This window comes from Rhineura floridana, chromosome 3 (genome assembly GCF_030035675.1).
Source record: "Rhineura floridana isolate rRhiFlo1 chromosome 3, rRhiFlo1.hap2, whole genome shotgun sequence".
In the NCBI taxonomy this organism is placed as follows: Eukaryota; Metazoa; Chordata; class Lepidosauria; order Squamata; family Rhineuridae; genus Rhineura; species Rhineura floridana.
The window spans coordinates 156,012,054-156,030,556 of NC_084482.1; the positions used below are offsets into that span (position 1 = coordinate 156,012,054).

Genomic DNA, 18,503 nt, shown 5'->3' on the forward strand with positions numbered 1-18,503 from the left:
AAATGCGGCCGCACCATAGATTTATACAACGGCATTATGATATCGGCTGTTTTATTTTCAATACCTTTCCTAATTATCGCTAGCATGGAATTTGCCTTTTTCACAGCTGCCGCACACTGGGTCGACATTTTCATCGTGCTGTCCACTACAACCCCCAGGTCTCTCTCCTGGTCGGTCACCGCCAGTTCAGACCCCATGAGCGTATATGTGAAATTAAGATTTTTTGCTCCAATATGCATAATTTTACACTTGTTTATACTGAATTGCATTTGCCATTTTTCTGCCCATTCACTCAGTTTGGAGAGATCTTTTTGGAGCTCTTCGCAATCCCTTTTTGTTTTAACAACCCTGAACAATTTAGTGTCGTCAGCAAACTTGGCCACTTCACTGCTCACTCCTAATTCTAGGTCATTAATGAACAAGTTGAAAAGTACAGGTCCCAATACCGATCCTTGAGGGACTCCACTTTCTACAGCCCTCCATTGGGAGAACTGTCCGTTTATTCCTACTCTCTGCTTTCTGCTTCTTAACCAATTCCTTATCCACAAGAGGACCTCTCCTCTTATTCCATGACTGCTAAGCTTCCTCAGAAGTCTTTGGTGAGGTACCTTGTCAAACGCTTTTTGAAAGTCTAAGTACACTATGTCCACTGGATCACCTCTGTCTATATGCTTGTTGACACTCTCAAAGAATTCTAATAGGTTACTGAGACAGGACTTTCCCTTGCAGTTGGACTTTCCCTTGGAGTTGGAGGAGAGCTTTGCGTATGGACTGTGAAAAAGACAAATAATTGGGTGTTAGAGCAAATTAAACCAGAACTATCACTAGAAGCTAAGATGATGAAACTGAGGTTATCATACTTTTGACACATAATGAGAAGACAGGATTCACTAGAAAAGGCAATAATGCGGAGGAAAACAGAAAAAGAGGAAGACCAAACAAGATGGATTGTTTCCATAAAGGAAGCCACATACTTGAACTTACAAGATCTGAACAGGGTGGTTCATGACAGATGCTATTGGAGGTCGCTGATTCATAGGGTTGCCATAAGTCGTAATCGACTTAAAGGCACATAACATTTGACAGCACAATCCTATACATCATACATCTACTCATAAGTAAGTCACACTGAGTTCAATGGAGTTTAGAGGTAAATAGGTATTATTTCATTTTTCGTACATTTGTATCCCACCTTTCTTTCGTCACGAAACCCAAGGAGGCACACACGGGATTGATTCCCAGGAGCTCTCATCCCGGTACTGTCCAGATCCAGGCCTGCTTAAGCAAGATGGTGGCCTCATGTGTCTTCAGACCATATGCTATGCCGAATTCGATTTTTTTCATAGCTATCTTTAAAACGACAATCCAAACCTCACTTACTTGCGAATAAACTTCACAGAGTTCAACAGGATTTAGTTATGACTAGGCATAATTTAGTTCGCACTGTGAGCCATGATGGAATTTAGACGTTACTTATCTAAGTTCCTAATTTTGATCCCCGGCGTCTCCAGATAGGTCAGGGAGAGAACCCCGCCTGAAACCCTGGAGAGCCGCTGCCAGTCAGTGTTCACAAAGCTGAGCCAGAGGGACAAAGGCAGCTTCCTAAGTTCCTATCTAAACACGTAACTTTCTTTTGTCTAGCTGGCATCTACTGGCACTCTCAATTTATTGAATGACCCCAGGAGTTCTAGTGTTGTTAAGTGCCTTCAAGTTCTACTGTTACCAGCTTTAAATTATATGACTTACTGAGACTATTATTATATGATGTAACAAAAGCCTGCCTCTCAACCACGATCGTCTCTGTAGCTAACTAGTCGCCGCGAAGCCCTCCAGAATGACGCGACGCTTTTTACCTTTATGACGTCACCATCTCCCGGCAACCGGAGAGAATGGTTTCCTTAGCGACGTAAACAAGAGAGGAGAACAATGGCAAAGGCAGAACGTGGAGACACCAGACCGTGCCTCACGTCCAAAAGCATAGCTCCGCTTGAGTACAATTGGCCAAAGGGGCGCTCAAGACGTCGAAGATTCTTGCTTGCAGTCAAATGAAGCGTTTTATTACTAGGACAAATCACTGAACTTTGTTTTCCTTCTCTGTATTTGGCTTTTCTTTTCTTTTTTTACTCCAATCAGAATCGAGAATTCAGGGTGAGCAATGTGCGTTGTTAAATCTTATGCATCTTATGTCTCTGGTTGTTTGAAAGCACGGAAATCTACAGGCTAAATAAATACTTTGAAGAAATTTTTCGGATGTGACTACTATATCCTTCAAAAACAATCCACCTCAAATCTTTGTGGACTTAACTCAGACGTAGCATTTCTCTTGCTCTCTCGCTCACACACACACACACGCACGCACGCACGCACGCACGCACACACCCACCCCCATCCATCCATCCACAAATATTTAAGGTGGAAGATCCAGCTGTCTGTGTGGAAAAAGTTTCCCTTCCAAAATATTTACATCTACGGTAATTCATCTGCCTCTTAAATTCCCGTCAGGGGGTTTAAAAATATTTTCAATACTTTTTCAGCCCAGTTGCTGGTTTTGCTCTTGACAGTTGATTTATATATTTGTCCTTTTACTGTAACTACAATATGCTCATTCAGAGCACTGATATTTTATGCTTATGTTTCCTGTGTGTAACCTTTCGGAGGGAGGGAGAAATTACAGACCTTTGGCGTTCAGTTTGTATGTTAGTTTGGCATTTAGAGGACAATATATTTTCTCTCTTAAGATTTTACATTGTAATCTGGTCTCATCTATTGGAAGGGAGCAGGCTATAATTAATAAACATGTTTAATCTCTCTGCCCTGCAAGTGGTGAAATATCAGTTTTCTTTTGTTTAACAGGAAAGCTGGCAGACTGGAATTGTATGCAGACATAACTTGGAAGAAAAGCTGCATCCTATGCACATTTACTTAGGAGTATGTCACGTTGAAACCAGTGAATTTTCTTCTGTGTAAACAAGGATCCTGCTGCATATCCCATTGAACACAGTGGGACTTTCAACCCTGTAAACCTGATTTGGGCTGTATGTTGTGTGACTCTCGCGTCACAATTTTATTGTTAATTAAGTAATGATGATCTTAAAGGATTCCGTTCAAAATCTTATAATATGCAAAGTTAGTTTCGCATTAGTAAAACATTCAACTAGGACTGGCCCTATAAAATGTTGTGGTTCAGCAAAGACTTATATTTTACCTCCGCATTGTGCTCCGTATCTCTGACTAAAGTTGAACTAATTCACGTAGCTTTGAAAGATGAGATCTGTGGCTGTATGAATGAGTACATTTAGGCTTTTGAATTGCACAGAATTTTTCATTAACTAGGCACTGGTAGAACCATTTCTAAATGCTTATGTTAATAGTACATAATGGAAGTCAATGCCAGTGCTAAATATTGACATATCATATTTTTGAGAAGAATAATTGTGTCAACTGAAACAAACTGAAATTTTACATATGGGGTGGTGGAACCCCTCTCATTTGTACTTCCCCTGCATCTCTGAGATACTGTGCAGTTAGATAATTTTGTACTGGTTTAAATGGGAGACTCCTCTTTAGATGGTACTGTGTATTACTTCACCTACTTCAAACTACCTGCATATTTGGCTGGGTAGGACCCTGGATTTTGACCCTGATGGCACAACTGACCTTGTGGTGGTCTGTACTAGGCTGAGGATCACTGCTGAATTAGCATTATTGGTCATAGCCCATAAGCTTTGGAACTAGCTTCCTGATCCAGCATGCCAAGCCTTTTTAAGCTTGCCATTAAGACTTCTAAAATTATTATTCCTTCAGGCCTTTTGTGATTAATGTTTTAGGGAGCTTCCAGGATGTCACTATTTTCAGGTTGGATCAAATCACATGCTGGCAAATTTGTGTTGTGCAATTAAAGTCAATTTGGAGCTCTTACGCAACAAACCCACTTCCCCAAAATATCATACTTCCTGCAATAACGAAAACAATGGGAAAGAGTGGAAAGTTTGGGTAATACTTGCTTTGACACAGCATCATCTAACCTCATTGCAAACTAATAGGAATGAATGCTCATTAAATAGCCAACATCATCTAATCACTCTGCAAACAAATCAGGATGAATGCTCAATAACAGATTGTCTGCAAGTGGCCTTTGTTAGTGTTTTTCCCCTTGTCCCTATGACTGTTTCTGTTCCTTTTAATTTATTTTACAGACCTCTCTACCTGCAGATGATTGACAGCTTAATCAGGGAATAAATGAACATAGGTGCATTTGGCTCCTCCCTGCCCCCATGTATGATTTCTGTTTCTGCTTTTGTTTTAGGAAGTGAACATAACATATGGTTGTTAGGGAGCAAACTTTCGGTGAAAACCTTATCCTGCATTGTATTGACACAGAGCATCTCCAACATGTCTGGAGTCTCTTTCGCACGTTCAAATGTGTCTCTGGACACGGAGGGCTCTGAAGGAACTTACAGTATGTTTTTTTTTCTTCCCCAGCATTTTACTTAATTGTTTTGGCACATTTAATTTTAAAACTCATGGCATGGCATGGGGGATCTCTGAAGGAGAACTCAGAAATATCTGGGATATGGACATTTCTGGGATGTTTATTTTCTAAAGGCTGCTTATCAGGCAGCTAGACTGGTTGATGCTTGGTTTCTCAAACTTTTAATACCTGGAGCAGAGTCTTTTCTTGGATTAAAATGAATACACCTTGCAACTCCTAGATAGCTCAGTTAATATTATATCAGCATCCTCCTCTCCATTTTGCCCAATCAGTACTCATGATGGAACATGCTTTCTAACAATGGTGATGCTTCTGGGCTTCCCCTTTACCTGTCAGCTGTAGCATAGGCTGCCTCAGATATTCCTGATAAATCCTTGGGCAGAGGCTAGTACCCATATTCTAGCAGAGACATGCAGCATTTGATCCTTCTCACTCTGAAGGTCATAAAGTAGCGGGTGCATTGGACATAGTGGGACTCTCTTAGCTCAGAGGCAGAGCATCTTCTTTGCATGCCGAAAGTTCCATGTTCAAACCGTGGCATCTCCAAGTAGGGCTGGGAGAGGCTCCTTCCTGAAACCCTGGAGAGCCACTGCCAGTCAGTGAGGGCGATATTGAGCTAGATGGACCAAGAGTCTGACATGGTATAAACCACCTGTGGCAGCTGGGGGCTCCATGTCAATGGGGCAGTGGAATCGACTTCAAGTGAAGCACCTTGGCCAGCTCCTTGAAAGTTTAGACTAAAACCCAGAGTGGATTCCACTGCCCTGCTGACATGGAGGCACCAGCCACCACTGTAAACCACCATACTATGGTCCACGTCTGAGTTGGCTCAGGCTGTGTGCCAGCCAGGACTTGAACCAAGACTATATGAAGTAGCCAAAAATGTATTCCCAGTACAGAGATTGCTGAAGCTCTAATGAGCATGACAGAGCATCTTCAACCATATTCTGCTTGTTGCCTGGAAGCGAATGTAGCCCTTAGGCTACATTAAGGTTCCCCATCCCAGCTCTAAAGACTACGGGAACCACATACAAGCTTGGGGGACAGGTCCAACAAATCTATATCAAATATAACTCTTTTCCCATTCTTGAATCAATTTTGTTGCAGCGAGTAGGGAATCTAAATATGTTTTCTTGAGGAAGGGTTGCAGTTGCAAAGAAGCGTTTTTATTTATTTTTTGCAAATGCAGCCACCGGTACCTCCTTATAACTCAGAGAGAGAGGCTCTTTAGAAATGTGCATTGTTCAGTAGAAATTGCCCTCTTATATGGCAGAACAGTTACCAGCACATCGACAAAGCTAAGGCTATGGACACACTTGCACTTACATTGGTTTCAGAGTGTCTCCACCTCTATGATGTGAATCTCAGGACGCACAACATCAGTCAAAAGGTAGAGACACACTTACTGTTCTTCCGGTTCCAATGCGTCTCCACCTCTCTTTTCTGAAAACAGAGACACACGACACTAGTCAAACCTTGTCCCTTTTTACTGTAAAACTATGTGGGATCAGCTTAATTTGCTTCAAAGAGATTTTGCAACTGATCAGCAGATCAACCCATTCCCCCTTCAGGTGTGGCCAATGGAAATGCTTTGCTGTAGGGAACTAGTGTGCTCACAGCCAAACTCTGCTCCTTTTTATTCAAAATCTGGGATTTTTGAGATTGGATGCATTTTCCCTTTAAGGCAGTTTCACAGCAACTTCAAAACTGTTTGATCACTCAACCTGTTGCGACTCCAAGGTGTGTCCAATGGGCAGCCCTAAAAGGTCTGACATCAGCAGTGGGGCTGGGTGTATTCCAATTAAGCAATAAAGATGTGTACAGCTTCAAACCATGCCCAGAAAAAACAGTCTTGCTGCTTTTTAAGGAATTAGAGTGCACACAGCCTGAATGTCAACCACAAACACTTGCTTAGAAATCTGTGCAGATGTGACCTCTCAGGAGTCTGGACGGGTGACAAGTAAGGTCACGAGCACTGGCCCTGCCTCCTAGATGTATACAGCATAACCTCTGAGCATATCAACTGTATGAATGTCATCTCTGTCTGTGCAATTGGAAACCTTGAATTTGCATATGGTTTCCAAGAGCAGTAGAAGGGGATGAAGCCTGTGGGTGTGCCCCCACTCTCCCACCCCCATCCTCCTTCACTCTCCCAGAAGTCATTTCTGTGCAGTTCTCATAGTGCACACTTATCAAGGGGAAATCCTTTTGGCTTGAACATTAGTGTGAAAATCATAAGCATCATATCTCCCCTTCCTATCATCTCAGTCTTTATTTCTGATTCTCATATATGGATGACTAAAAGTGTGACTTGATCTTTATTGGACCAGGAGGAAGGCTGGCATCCCGGCAAACTGGGGATGTGTTTACAATTCCCTCAGTTAAGTCAAGCTCTGGATATGATACAAAGTCAGGTAAGATAATCTTGCAGTTATTTATTATTTATATTTTATTGTTACATACGTATTCCAGCTTTTCTCTAAGGAGCTCAAGCTGGCCTACATGGTTGTCCACCTCCCCATTTTGTCCTTGCAACAACCCTGTGAGGTAGATTAGGCTGAGGGGCAGTGGCTGGTCCAACATCACCCAGTAAGCTTCATGGCTAAGTGGGGATTTGAATCCTGGTCTCTTGAGCCCTAGTCCAACACTCTAATGACTACACCACACTGACTCTCATTTTTCATGCTAGTTCCTCTGGGCCCTCAACCGCATTATTGGTTGTGTTCAATGTAGCACCAAGGAAATCATTCCATCAATTCACGTGTTTCTGCTTGCTGACAGAATTATCCTCTCCTCCCCCACATGCTGTTCTAGGGGTTCTCCTGGCCCTCCAAAGCAGATTTAGTGAGGGTATGGGGTACATGGGGAGGGGAGGGGAGAAACTCCCATTGCACTAGCGGGTATCTTTGCACTGGCTTCTGCTAGCACAGTGAGTTAGCTGGAAATGACCCAATGTCAACAATCTCCAAATTGTTTCCCCTCTTTAATGGTGTAGAGGAGAGGTGGACAGAAGGCAGATCAGGATGTATTGGTATATTGCCTGATGATTTGCAGTAGAAATGAAGATGGAGATACACTAATACATCTCCATCACCACCTGTCTAGTATGGCCCAGAACCGTATAGGATTTGAGGAGGCTCAAAGGAACCATAACATTGTGGCCTGCAAAGAAAGCTTAGGCACTAACTTTGTGCAATCTAAAGCAAAACACTTTAAGAACAACATTCAGTAGCCCTAACTGAAGAGCTATTAGTCAGTTAATCATATCAAGATTTTATCGATTAAACAGTCTATTAAATCTTCATTAGATGAGTAAAAACAATAATCATGAAGGAAAAGAAAACATTTGTTTTTATATGCTGCATGAAGGTGTCACAGCAGGCATCATCTGTGTGAGCCAAGGGAAAGATGTCTCTTCGCAGATGGAGCTTATTACCTGTCATTTACATATATTTTTTAAGTTATCATTTTAAAAATCTGCTGCTTTGTTAATTGGGGAACATAGTTCTAATAATCAAATGTTTGTTTGTTTGTTTGTTTGTTTGTTTGTTTGTTTGTTTGTTTGTTAAATTTATATCCCGCCCTTCCTCCCAGAAGGAACCCAAGGCGGCAAACAAAAACACTAAAAGCACTTTAAAAGATCTTAAAAACAAAAAACTTTAAAACATATTAAAACACAACATCTTTAAAAACATATTAAAATAAAAAACTTACTAAAAAAACATCTTTTAAAAACCTTTTAAAAAACCTTAAAAACATCTTAAAAAGCAATTCCAGCACAGACGCAGACTGGAATAAGGTCTCTACTTAAAAAGCTTGTTGAAATAGGAAGGGCTTCAGTAGGAGCCAAAAAGATAACAGAGATGGTGGCTGTCTAATATTTCAGGGGAGGGAATTCCAGAGTGTTGGTGCTAGAGCACTAAAGGTCCACTTCCTATGTTGTGCAGCAATGGAGCTGTTTTTTAATTGATTTAATCTAACCAAATAATCAGCCGAATATTGCAGCATTACAATTAAATACAGAATCTTTCAGGTATTGGCAGATATTCCATCTGTGATACCTGTTCTGTGATGGCTGTTCCACACATGTAGGTCATCAGCTGACCGTGTGTGAACTTGGATCAGGACATATTTTCATTTGTACTAACTGTATCTGCACCTACATCTTGATAGTGGTCCTTTTGCCTTTTCCATAGTGCTGCTAGGTATTTTTGCTAAAACCATGCTTTGTCTTGCAGTAACAGCTAAAGTAACAGAGTTGCAGTTGGACAAGAACCCGTTTAAAATCCCTTCAGATATTGATATCTTCTTATTGCGAGACAAACAAAGGGAAAAAGCGAAAGTGGTACGTACAGATTGCAAGAGATTCCTGAAGGAAATTCTTCTTAACCTCAAGCATGGCATTATTATTATTATTATTATTATATCATCCTGCCCTTCCAAAGGAATCCAGAGCAGCAAACAACAAAACAATACAATTAACAATAAAATAAACAAAATAAAATTATAGATCACTGTGTCACGAAACAAGTTGCAGGAACAATGCATTCACACAATACAAATTTGCATATATCCAGTGGAATCTCTAAAAGGAAGCTCTAAGCTCCTTGGAAAGAGGAGTACTATTAAAGGGAAAACATCTAAAGCAGAACATGATTGGATATATACTAGGCCTATGCTCAGCCCTCCACCTTGACCCCAGGGACCTGCCCCAGATCTATTTAGGGGGCAGGACTAATGTTTAATTAGGGCTTTTAAAACTGTAATTAAGTATATGGTCAGGAGGGGGACAGGGGAAGGAGGTGACACCATGTCTCCTTGCCCCCTTCTACTAAGAGCAGCAGGATTCACTCTTGTGGGGTGCTGCTCCTTCACGAGGGCCTTCCATGCAAGGAAGCCCCTCCTAAAGGAGCAGCACCCTGCATCCTGCAGGATCAGAGTCTCTGCTTACCACCTGTTAAATGGAGGATTCCATCCTGCATGGTGCTGCTGCTTCATGAGCACCTTCCCTGCATGGAAGGTCCTTGCAAAGGAGCAGCAACCTGCACTCCACAGTACTGAACCCTCTGCTTACCAGCTGGTATACAAAGGATTCCATCCTGCTCAGTGCTGCTTCAGGGGGCGAGGCATCAGGCAAGAAGGAGAGGTCAGGGAGGAAAGCCCGTACCCTGCATCTAGGGCATCCACCTCACCCCTACCTTCTCCCAGGAAGATTCAGGCCATCAAGTAGGTCCCGCCTACTCTCCTAGGCCTTTTCACACTTTCTCCTTTTTCTTGACCAACCTCTCCTCCTTTCCACCCAATGCCTGCCTCTCCTTCCTTCCTGACACCCTGCCCCAAATACCCCAGCTCATCTTGTTCCACACAACCCAACCTGCCGCAATCCAGGGATATCTCAATCTGACTTGAGCAATGTCCAGATCCCCTTGAATTGGCCCAATTCGGTTCAGAAGCCAGCTGAATCCAGTGCATAGCCCTAATATGTGCAGTCATGGATTGTGCAGAAAGTGTGGGTGGAGGAACTCTTTTCCCGCACCCATAATTCTGGAAATGAAATGGCTGTAGATTTAGGACAGACAAAAGAAAGTACCTCTTCATGCAATACATAATTATCTTCCAAATTTTGCTGCCATAAGATGTATTTAGTCAGATTTATGGAGGATGTCTATCAGTGCCAATTAGCCATGATAGCCAAATAGAATATCCATGTCCAGAAGCAGTATACCTCTGAATACTCAATATATTGTGGACAAACTATGGGAGACAGCTGTTGCCCAATGTGGACATTCTGAATAGTGCAACAAAGGTCCACAGAGCCAATGTAGCCAGTGGATTAAATGCCGGTCTTGGAACTGGAAGTTCAGGGTAGAAGTCCAAGATGATCCATACAGTTTCTGGGTGACTTTAGGAGAAGGGCTGTGGCTCAGTGTCTTGTAATGCAAAAGATCCCATGGTTCAATCCCCAGCATCTTCAGCCAGGGTTTGAATCAACTGTTATCCGAACCCCTGATGAGTGTCAACAATAGTGAGCTAAATCAGACTGACTCATTATAAGGCAGCTTCCTATGTGCTTATGGCTGTGCAAGTCAGATTCTCTCCGCATCAGTGATACAAGGCACACAATAATTCATATGAACTATTAATTCTAAGACACTCATACCATTTTGCATAGTTATGATCAGTCCTGGATTGAGCCCACAACCAATTTCATGCTGTCTGGATGTTCCTTAACCAAAATGGGCATTGGCTGTTAGAGGACGGACGCTCACTCCTAACTTTTTCAGAGGGGAGATCCGTACCTGTCCTCCAGCTGGTCACAATACTTTATCTTTTTATTGTAAAGCAATCTTTGAGTTTACTGAAAATTAGATGGAGCTATGTCTTATCATGTTTTACCTCTAGGAGCGGGAGCGAAGGAAAACATTGAAGGTCCATGAGAAGATGACCTGCTCCACTCTGCAGAGTGCCAAACAATCTGGTTTCAAGAAAGAAATCCAGATGGAAGAGGAAGCTGAGGACAAAGAGCTGGCAGCAGAAGCAGAGCGGCTCAAAGCTCTCCGAGAAAGCATCTCTTGGAAGATAGCAGTCACTAAAGGTAGGGATCTTTACCTAAAGTGTCCAAATCTGGATACATCCAAAAAGAACCACAGTTTAAGTGACATAACACACTACATAAGCCTCCAGGTTCAGTTCCTGACATCTCCAGTAGCAAAAGACCCCAGACTAGGTCTCTGCAGTGTATTTGTACAAATAACAAACCAAACAGGGCCTGTTTGGGCCTGTATCCTGTTCAAATCGGACTGAAAGAGTTACAGATCTCTATGGCTAGTCCCAAATTCATTTGTAGAGATTTGTACAGATCTGTAGCTCAAAATTGTCTTTAATGAACCATTATTATTATTATTATTATTATTATTAATAATAATAATAATTATTATTATTATTACCATTCAACCAGCCAGCCAAACCTTGTGGGCATTTTAGCTAGCATTCTGATTTAAGAATTGTCATCATCATCATTTACAATTGCTAACTATAACAATTAACATTAATATTAATTTGTTTTAGTATGAAAATGGCCAGAGAAGGAAGCATTAAGCAGCATTTTCACAGTGGCTTTTTTCTTTTAAAAAAAACTCTTTGAGGAAACATGCATGTAGTTCAGGGGCAGGGGACATTTTCAGCCTAAGGGACACCTTCTGGAAGCCATATGCCAATGATGGGCAGAGCTGGAAGAAAAAGCAGGCAGAGCCAAAGCAGGCATTATTAGAGTTGAAGAACATATTCCAACAAGGCAAAAACACTCAAGGAGAGTGCAAAGCAAGGGCGGAGGGGCATGTGGCTTGGGGAGAGTTCCAAGGGCACATTCAGCCCCAGAGCCTGAAGTTCCCCACGCCTGATGTGGCTGGTCGACTCCTAGTTGCAGACGCCTCTCAACATCTCAGTAGATTGATAATCAGTTTTGAAACTGTCTGAACATCGTTTTGCACATAATCTCCTTTCACATCACGGCTGCCGGTTCTACCTTTAGCTTGCACAATTTTTTTTCTCTCTCTTTTTCCTTTTTTCCAGACCAGGTTGTAGAGAGAGAGACCATGCATGACTACATCAATCAGAAACGACAAATGTTCTTGCTGCAGGTATTTGACTTCAGAGTTGGTGGGATTTGACTCTGAGCCAGTGAGGAGTAGCAGACAGGGCACTGATGTGAATCAGGAGGGCTGGCTTCAAATCCTCTGTTCAGTCATAAAGCCCACTAGGTGGACTTGGGCACATCACTGTTTTCAGCTTTAGATAGTTGTGAAGATACAATGGGGAAACTGCATCCATATTGACCTGAAGTCTTGGAGCAGAAAGGGCAGGTTACAACTGTAATCGTACGTGGAGGTGGTAGCTTTCTTCCTGCAGGGAGACTTTGATGTGATATAATATTTAGATGAACTAGCTACTGCCTGCATTCTGTAGTGGTGTAATCCTGAAAGGACTATACCACATGCCTTTCCTGAATGTTTAATTGCTGCTACCATGAAATGAACTGTGGGTCATTTTAAAGCGAGGGTGGGGGATCTTTTTATTCATTCTTTGTCTGCTTTGTCCAGATCCTTATCAGATCCTAGCCTCACTGGCCAAATTTGACAGGTGGGTGTATCACAACGACATCAGGTGATTGGATGCTTTGAAATCTCAAAGTCAGGACTAGGGATGGTTGAGAATTCTGCTGAATTCAGATCTGGCACCAGATTTTTCAATGGTCTGCACAGTCTTCATCTTTGCGGAGTGATCCTATAACATATGAACATCAGTGGCTTTCCCCCAACACCATATTTTTTCCCCTTGAGTATTCTCTTTAATATATTGTTATTTTATTAAATTGACTCACAACACAGCAGTACAATGCTCTCTCTTTCTCTTTATTTATTTCCACCCTCCCCACCAGATAATCCAAACTGCAAGCGGGGAGGAAGCAAGCCAAGCCTATAATAGCTTTAATAATGGAGGAGGATGCAAATCCAATTTCCTTTCAAAATATTGATAGTTTCTTTCAAAATATATATATTAATATTGATGCTTTTGGGGAGGAAAAAATGCACTGGTGAAAGCAATGGATTGTGGACAAAAAACAAACTCAATTTGATACTGCCTGTTAGGTCGATGGAATACTTTTGAAGTAGCACTGGCCAGCAGATCCCATCCCTAGTCAGGACTTCAAAGCATGATGGAGGGCTTGCAAAGAGTCTCGCACGGTACCTTAAAGTACCTGAGGCTTTGGCTTTACTTGCTTTCTGCAGGCATTGGCTGTGCAAGTGAGTTCCCCAGGCTTAAGCCTGCTTTCCCTTGCCAATGCACAATTGGAAGCACACATAAAGGCTCCTGATTGTACATTGCCAGCTGTGTCTCTACCTGCCCCACACCTGACACCATGTATGCTATCAGATGTGGAGCAGATAGGCATAGTTTGGGGGGAAATGGCTTCCCGGGTCAAATTTGAACTCCTGGCAGGCCAAGATTGGGGGGGGGGGAAGAGAAAAACTGTAAACGTAAGAAGAGCTCTGCTGGATCAGACCAAAGGCCTAAGGCATTGTGGGAAATGAAACTGGTGACAGATCAGGAGCATTGTGGGAAATTAAAATGGCAACACCTAGTGCTGATCAGAGCACTGTCAAAAGTATTTAAGGGTGGGCTTAAGGCAGGCATCAGTGGAAGTCGCTACTGGCCTCCTGAGGCCCTGGCACTTGGCAAAGGACATTGTACGCTGATTCTGGGCTTGTTTCTGTCTTTCCTTCTCTATCTTCCTATGCTATACCATTATCTGCTGTTCCCAGTGGCCACTAATGCCTTTGACCAACTGCTGTGTTTCCTAGTTTTGATTCTAAGCAAACATTTAAACTCTGGAAGTAGCAGATAAATGCGACTGAAGGGAACATAAGACAGACTGGCCTGCCTGAACAGCATAACTGGATAGAACTTTTCTGCACAGGCCACAGATAGAATTGGCTCAGTTCTAGAAAAAAAATATTTTGTCTTGAGGAAAATGCATTTGATTGGGAGGGATTTCCCACATGAATTTAAGGAAAATATGCAATCCTTTTGTATTTCATTTTGTTCCATACCTGACTTTAAAAAATTGCTTAGTTTTAAGGTTATGCGGAATTAAAATTTATAGGCCTCAATCTTTGGTTAAAACCGTAAGCATGAAAGGGGTGATGGGAAGAATAACATTGAAACATGCTGTTAAGAGATGTTACGAGGATATGTTCCAGGATGCTCCAAGAAATTGTTGATGTCCGACTGTCTAATCACAAAACAGATAAACGTGCGTGTAGTGCTAATTAACCCCTAGTAGCTAAAGATGTTTGTGAGATGATAAGAAAGCAGCTTTCTTTGTGCTTCTGAAAAAATGCTATAAATATGTGCTGAAAACTGCATGGGGCAGAGAACTTTGGGCTTGTATGGAGCCTCTATGCCTGTCTAAATTTCTCTCCAAGCAGCTGCTTGCTATATTTTAATAAAGTGCCTCTGGCAAGATCTAATTTAAACACAACACAAAGCTCTATTTCTTCCACAGCAACATTAATAATAAACTTAGGAATCATAGCAAACACGATTCAGCAAATCTTCAATGTGAATCAGATTTGCTTCTCTCTCTTCTGATTGGCTTAAATTTCAGTACGCTGTAATTGTAAAGAAAGATGAAATCCAGAAGCTGGATAACCTGGCTGTTGAAGAAGAAGCAAAGCTGGAAAAAGCTGAGGAAGACCTAGAGAAGGACGCTGCCATGTTTGATGAGTTCCTGAAAGAGAATGACAGAAATTCTGCCCAAGCCCTAAAAATGTAATGTTAGAATTTGGGCTCCATATTGTAGCATTAGTAGAAATCTCTACTTGTGGGAGAAATGTGGGGAAGGTACAAGTTTACGTTACTTTGCAAGCCTGATCTACACATGCATCAGAATGAGATGGGAACAAAGTTGTTGAGACCTGAAGCGGTGGAATAGACTGTAACACCTTAGACTACAGGGGGAGAAGCCACTTTTGAATGCCCTCCACCAACCTCAATCTGTCCTCAGCCAACCCCCACCTGCCTGCCTTCTTAATTACATCCAGTCCAGAGGGGGGCAGCACTGGCCGTCAGCTTCTTCCCCCTTAGCCTCAGTGTTGCCCTTGCAGAACTCACCAAGAGAGGAGGCTGGGGGCAAAACGAGAATGAGCTGGCTCTGCTTGCCATTGGCTCGGGCTCCACCTGCTGTTGGCCTCTCTGCCTTCCACCCTACCAGTCCCAAAGGCCACCCCCCCATTGTGTTTATCCATTCAAACATTTGCCACATTATTTTTTTTAAAAAAAAAAACCTGTAAACTTTTAAAAGAGTTGCAAAACTGCTCTATGGATCTGGAACTCTCTGTGTGTGTGAGAGAGAGATAGAGAGAGATCATGACACCACAGCAGCTGTAGCCAGTAAATGCTTTCCACAGGTAAATCTCAAAACCTGCAGCATCATTCTATTTATTTTTCTTTTGAAAGCTAACATTGATTAAAATGAAGCATTGTGCTCTACCTTTGTTTACAGAGCAGCAAAACTTCCCTTGCTGCTCTCAGAATGGTATGGTTGTTGACCTAAAGAGAGAGGGAAGGCACTGGACTCCACATCAAGACTTAGGATGCCCCAGAAGGTGTCTATGGATGGAATTTAAGAGGGTCCCACACATTCCCTCATGCTGATGCCCAACCAGTGACTGCACACTCAAAATCTAAGGGCGCCTCCACACAGCACTTTATTATGGACTCAGAGCTGCTCATGCCATCTGACGTAATTCTAATTAAAATGCCATCCCATTCCCCCTCCCCTCTCACCATTTAATCTAGATTTACTATTTCCACTTTTTTTTTCATACCAGATTTTCTGCAGAAACGACATTTGGATTAAATGGTGGGAGCAGGGAATATGGGGTGGCATTTTGAGGATGCTGTGCAAAACCTAACATGCATGAGGAGCACCAGCTTCAGAATGCATTGGCATGTGGAAGCATCCTAAATGGACAATGTTGAGTGTGGGGAGAGCAAGGAAAGAGGAGAGTCAAGAAGAGGAGGCCCTATTGGGGGGTTTGGGGATGACCCATGATCAGGGCTTTCTTGGTGATGGTTACGATTGTGGAATGCACTTCCTAGTGACGTATGTCAGTCTCCCTCATTAACTTTCAGGAGAAATTTTAAAATGTTTACCCAGGCATTTGATGGCTGAAAAACCTGCCCTGAAATTATTACTTTTGAGAGTAGATGATTGTTTTTAGGAGTTTGTAAACAGTTTTTAGGAGTTTTGATTGTATTGTTTTAGTATTCATGTGTTTACCATCCTGGGATCTTTTGGAGGAAGAGCAGGGTATAAATTTAATACATATATAAGAGGAAGCTTATATTTCTCCTAGCAGCTGTGTCTGACTTTTCAGGAAGATCCACCTTTTATGCTTTGAGGACCATGCCTCCATCTCACCTTTGCTTCACATCCCATTACTGCTTTGCACATAACTGTTATTTGGGTGCCTTCTTTTTAGTGCCGAAAAAGAAACCAAAGCCAAGCTGGAAAAAATCCTTGAGATCCGAGAACTGACTGCACAAATGATGAACATCCAAAGGTAGGAATTGTTTGGGAAATATTCTGAATTACCTTCAATTATAATATCTTATTATAATACTTCAGAGGCTATTCCCCCCCCTCCACACCCTCTGCAAGTGGATATTCAGAAGTACACATATGCAGACTGCATTTCATAGGTTTTTATTCCTGTTTTCAGAATCTCAAGGCTTTGGTGTAGCATAATCTATGTGGGGCTTCACATGGGTGGGTTCAGTGCCTGAATTGTAGAAGGGGGGCCCATAGCGAAATCCACAAGGCTCCCTGCCCCCCTCCACATTTTAGACAAATGGTGCCTCTGTTAGCTTTCTTAAAATTGTAGCTAAGGGGAAGATAATCTCTCCCAAAATAGAATCATAGAATAGTTGAGTTGTAAGGGGTCTATAAGGCCATCGAGTCCAACCCACTGCTCAATGCAGGAATCCAACTTAGAGTATATCCAACAGATGGCTGTCCAGCTGTCACTTGCATGCCTCCAGTGTTGGAAAGCCCACCACCTCCCTAGGTAATCGGTTCCATTGTTGTACCACTCTAACAGTTAGGAAGTTTTTTCAATGTTCAGTCAAAATCTAGCTTCCTGTAACTTGAGCCCATTATTCCATGTCCTGCACTCTGGAATGATCAGATCCTGGCCCTCCTCTGTGTGACAACCTTCCAAAACTTGAAGAGTGCTATCATATTTTCCCTCAGTTTTCTCTTCTGAAGGCTAAACATGCCCAGTTCTTTCAGTCTCTCCTCATAGGACTTTGTTTCTAGCCTCCTGATCATCCTCGTTGCCCTGCTCTGAATCCGTTCCAGTTTATCTAAATCCTTCTTAAAGTATGGTGTCCAGAACTGGACTCAATACCCAAGATGAGGCCTAACCAGCCCCGAATAGAGGGGAACTAGTACCTCATGTGATTTGGAAACTATACTCCTGTTCCTGAGTTCGGATAATTGATCAATTGACTGCTTTGGATGGGGTTGTACTCCCTCTGAAAGCAGGTTCGTAGTCTGGGGGTGCTCCTGGATCCATTTTTGTTGCTAGAGGCCCAGGTGACCTCAGTGGTTTCGAGTGACTTTTACCAGCTATGTCTTGTAAGACAGCTGCTGCAGGCATTTCTGGGCCAGGACAACCTGACCGCTGTTGCCCATGGACTGATAACCTCCAGGTTGGATTACTGTAATGAACTGTATGTGGGGCTGCTCTTGAGGCTGGTCTGGAAGCTGCAGCTGGTGGAAAATGCGGCGAGACTGCTCATTGGGGCAGGGTATCGCCAACATGTCACCTGCTGATGAAATAGTTGCACTGGCTGCCCGTTAGCTACTGGGCTAAGTTCAAGGTTCTAGTTTTGGTGTACAAAGTTTGGGACCAGGATACCTGAAAGGTTGTCTTACCCCTTATATACCCAGTCAATGATTATACTGTGCAGGTGAGGGCCTCCTGCAGATACCATCTTATCAGGAGCTCCATTCTGCACAACATAGGAAGTGGACCTTTAATGTATTGGCACCTACCCTTTCGAATTCCCTCCCCTTAAATATTAGACAGGTGCCATCTCTGTTATCTTTTCAGCGCCTACTGAAGACCTTCCTCTTTCAACAAGCCTTTTAAGTAGAGGCCGCATCCCATTCTGTGTCTGTGTTGGAATTGCTATTTAATGTGTTTTTAAAGCTTTTTTAAAAAGATGTTTTTAAAGATGTTTTATTTTGATTTCTGTTTTTATGATGTTTTAGAGTGTTTTTTGTGTTTTTGTTTCCCACATGTCATAACTGTGCATTTGGTTTATTTTTCCTAGGTCCATGACTGTTAAATTTCATTCTTTTTTCAGCCCAGTGTTCCAGCATATCAAGATCCCTTTGAATTTTGTTTCTGTCCTCCAGGTTATTAGCTAGCCCTCCCAA

The 18,503-nt window shown here is 42.4% G+C and overlaps 1 protein-coding gene across 4 annotated transcripts in view; it reads left to right on the forward strand.

Annotated features, from left to right (window-relative positions):
• The first annotated feature begins 1,926 nt into the window (after positions 1 to 1,926).
• CFAP100 (cilia and flagella associated protein 100) overlaps positions 1,927 to 18,503 on the forward strand; it is a 38,448-nt gene continuing 21,871 nt past the window's right edge. The window contains exons 1-9 of one of the 4 annotated variants that reach the window (XM_061618416.1): positions 1,927 to 2,148; positions 2,854 to 3,035; positions 4,307 to 4,459; positions 6,823 to 6,906; positions 8,731 to 8,837; positions 10,895 to 11,087; positions 12,065 to 12,132; positions 14,661 to 14,824; positions 16,540 to 16,620. In XM_061618416.1, coding sequence (XP_061474400.1) covers positions 4,393 to 4,459; positions 6,823 to 6,906; positions 8,731 to 8,837; positions 10,895 to 11,087; positions 12,065 to 12,132; positions 14,661 to 14,824; positions 16,540 to 16,620 — 764 coding nt within the window. In that variant the 5' untranslated portion in view covers positions 1,927 to 2,148; positions 2,854 to 3,035; positions 4,307 to 4,392. Of the gene's footprint in view, positions 2,149 to 2,389; positions 2,472 to 2,649; positions 2,693 to 2,853; positions 3,036 to 4,306; positions 4,460 to 6,822; positions 6,907 to 8,730; positions 8,838 to 10,894; positions 11,088 to 12,064; positions 12,133 to 14,660; positions 14,825 to 16,539; positions 16,621 to 18,503 lie in introns of those variants that run through there. The other 3 variants (XM_061618415.1, XM_061618418.1, XM_061618417.1) reach the window with 3 other exon arrangements.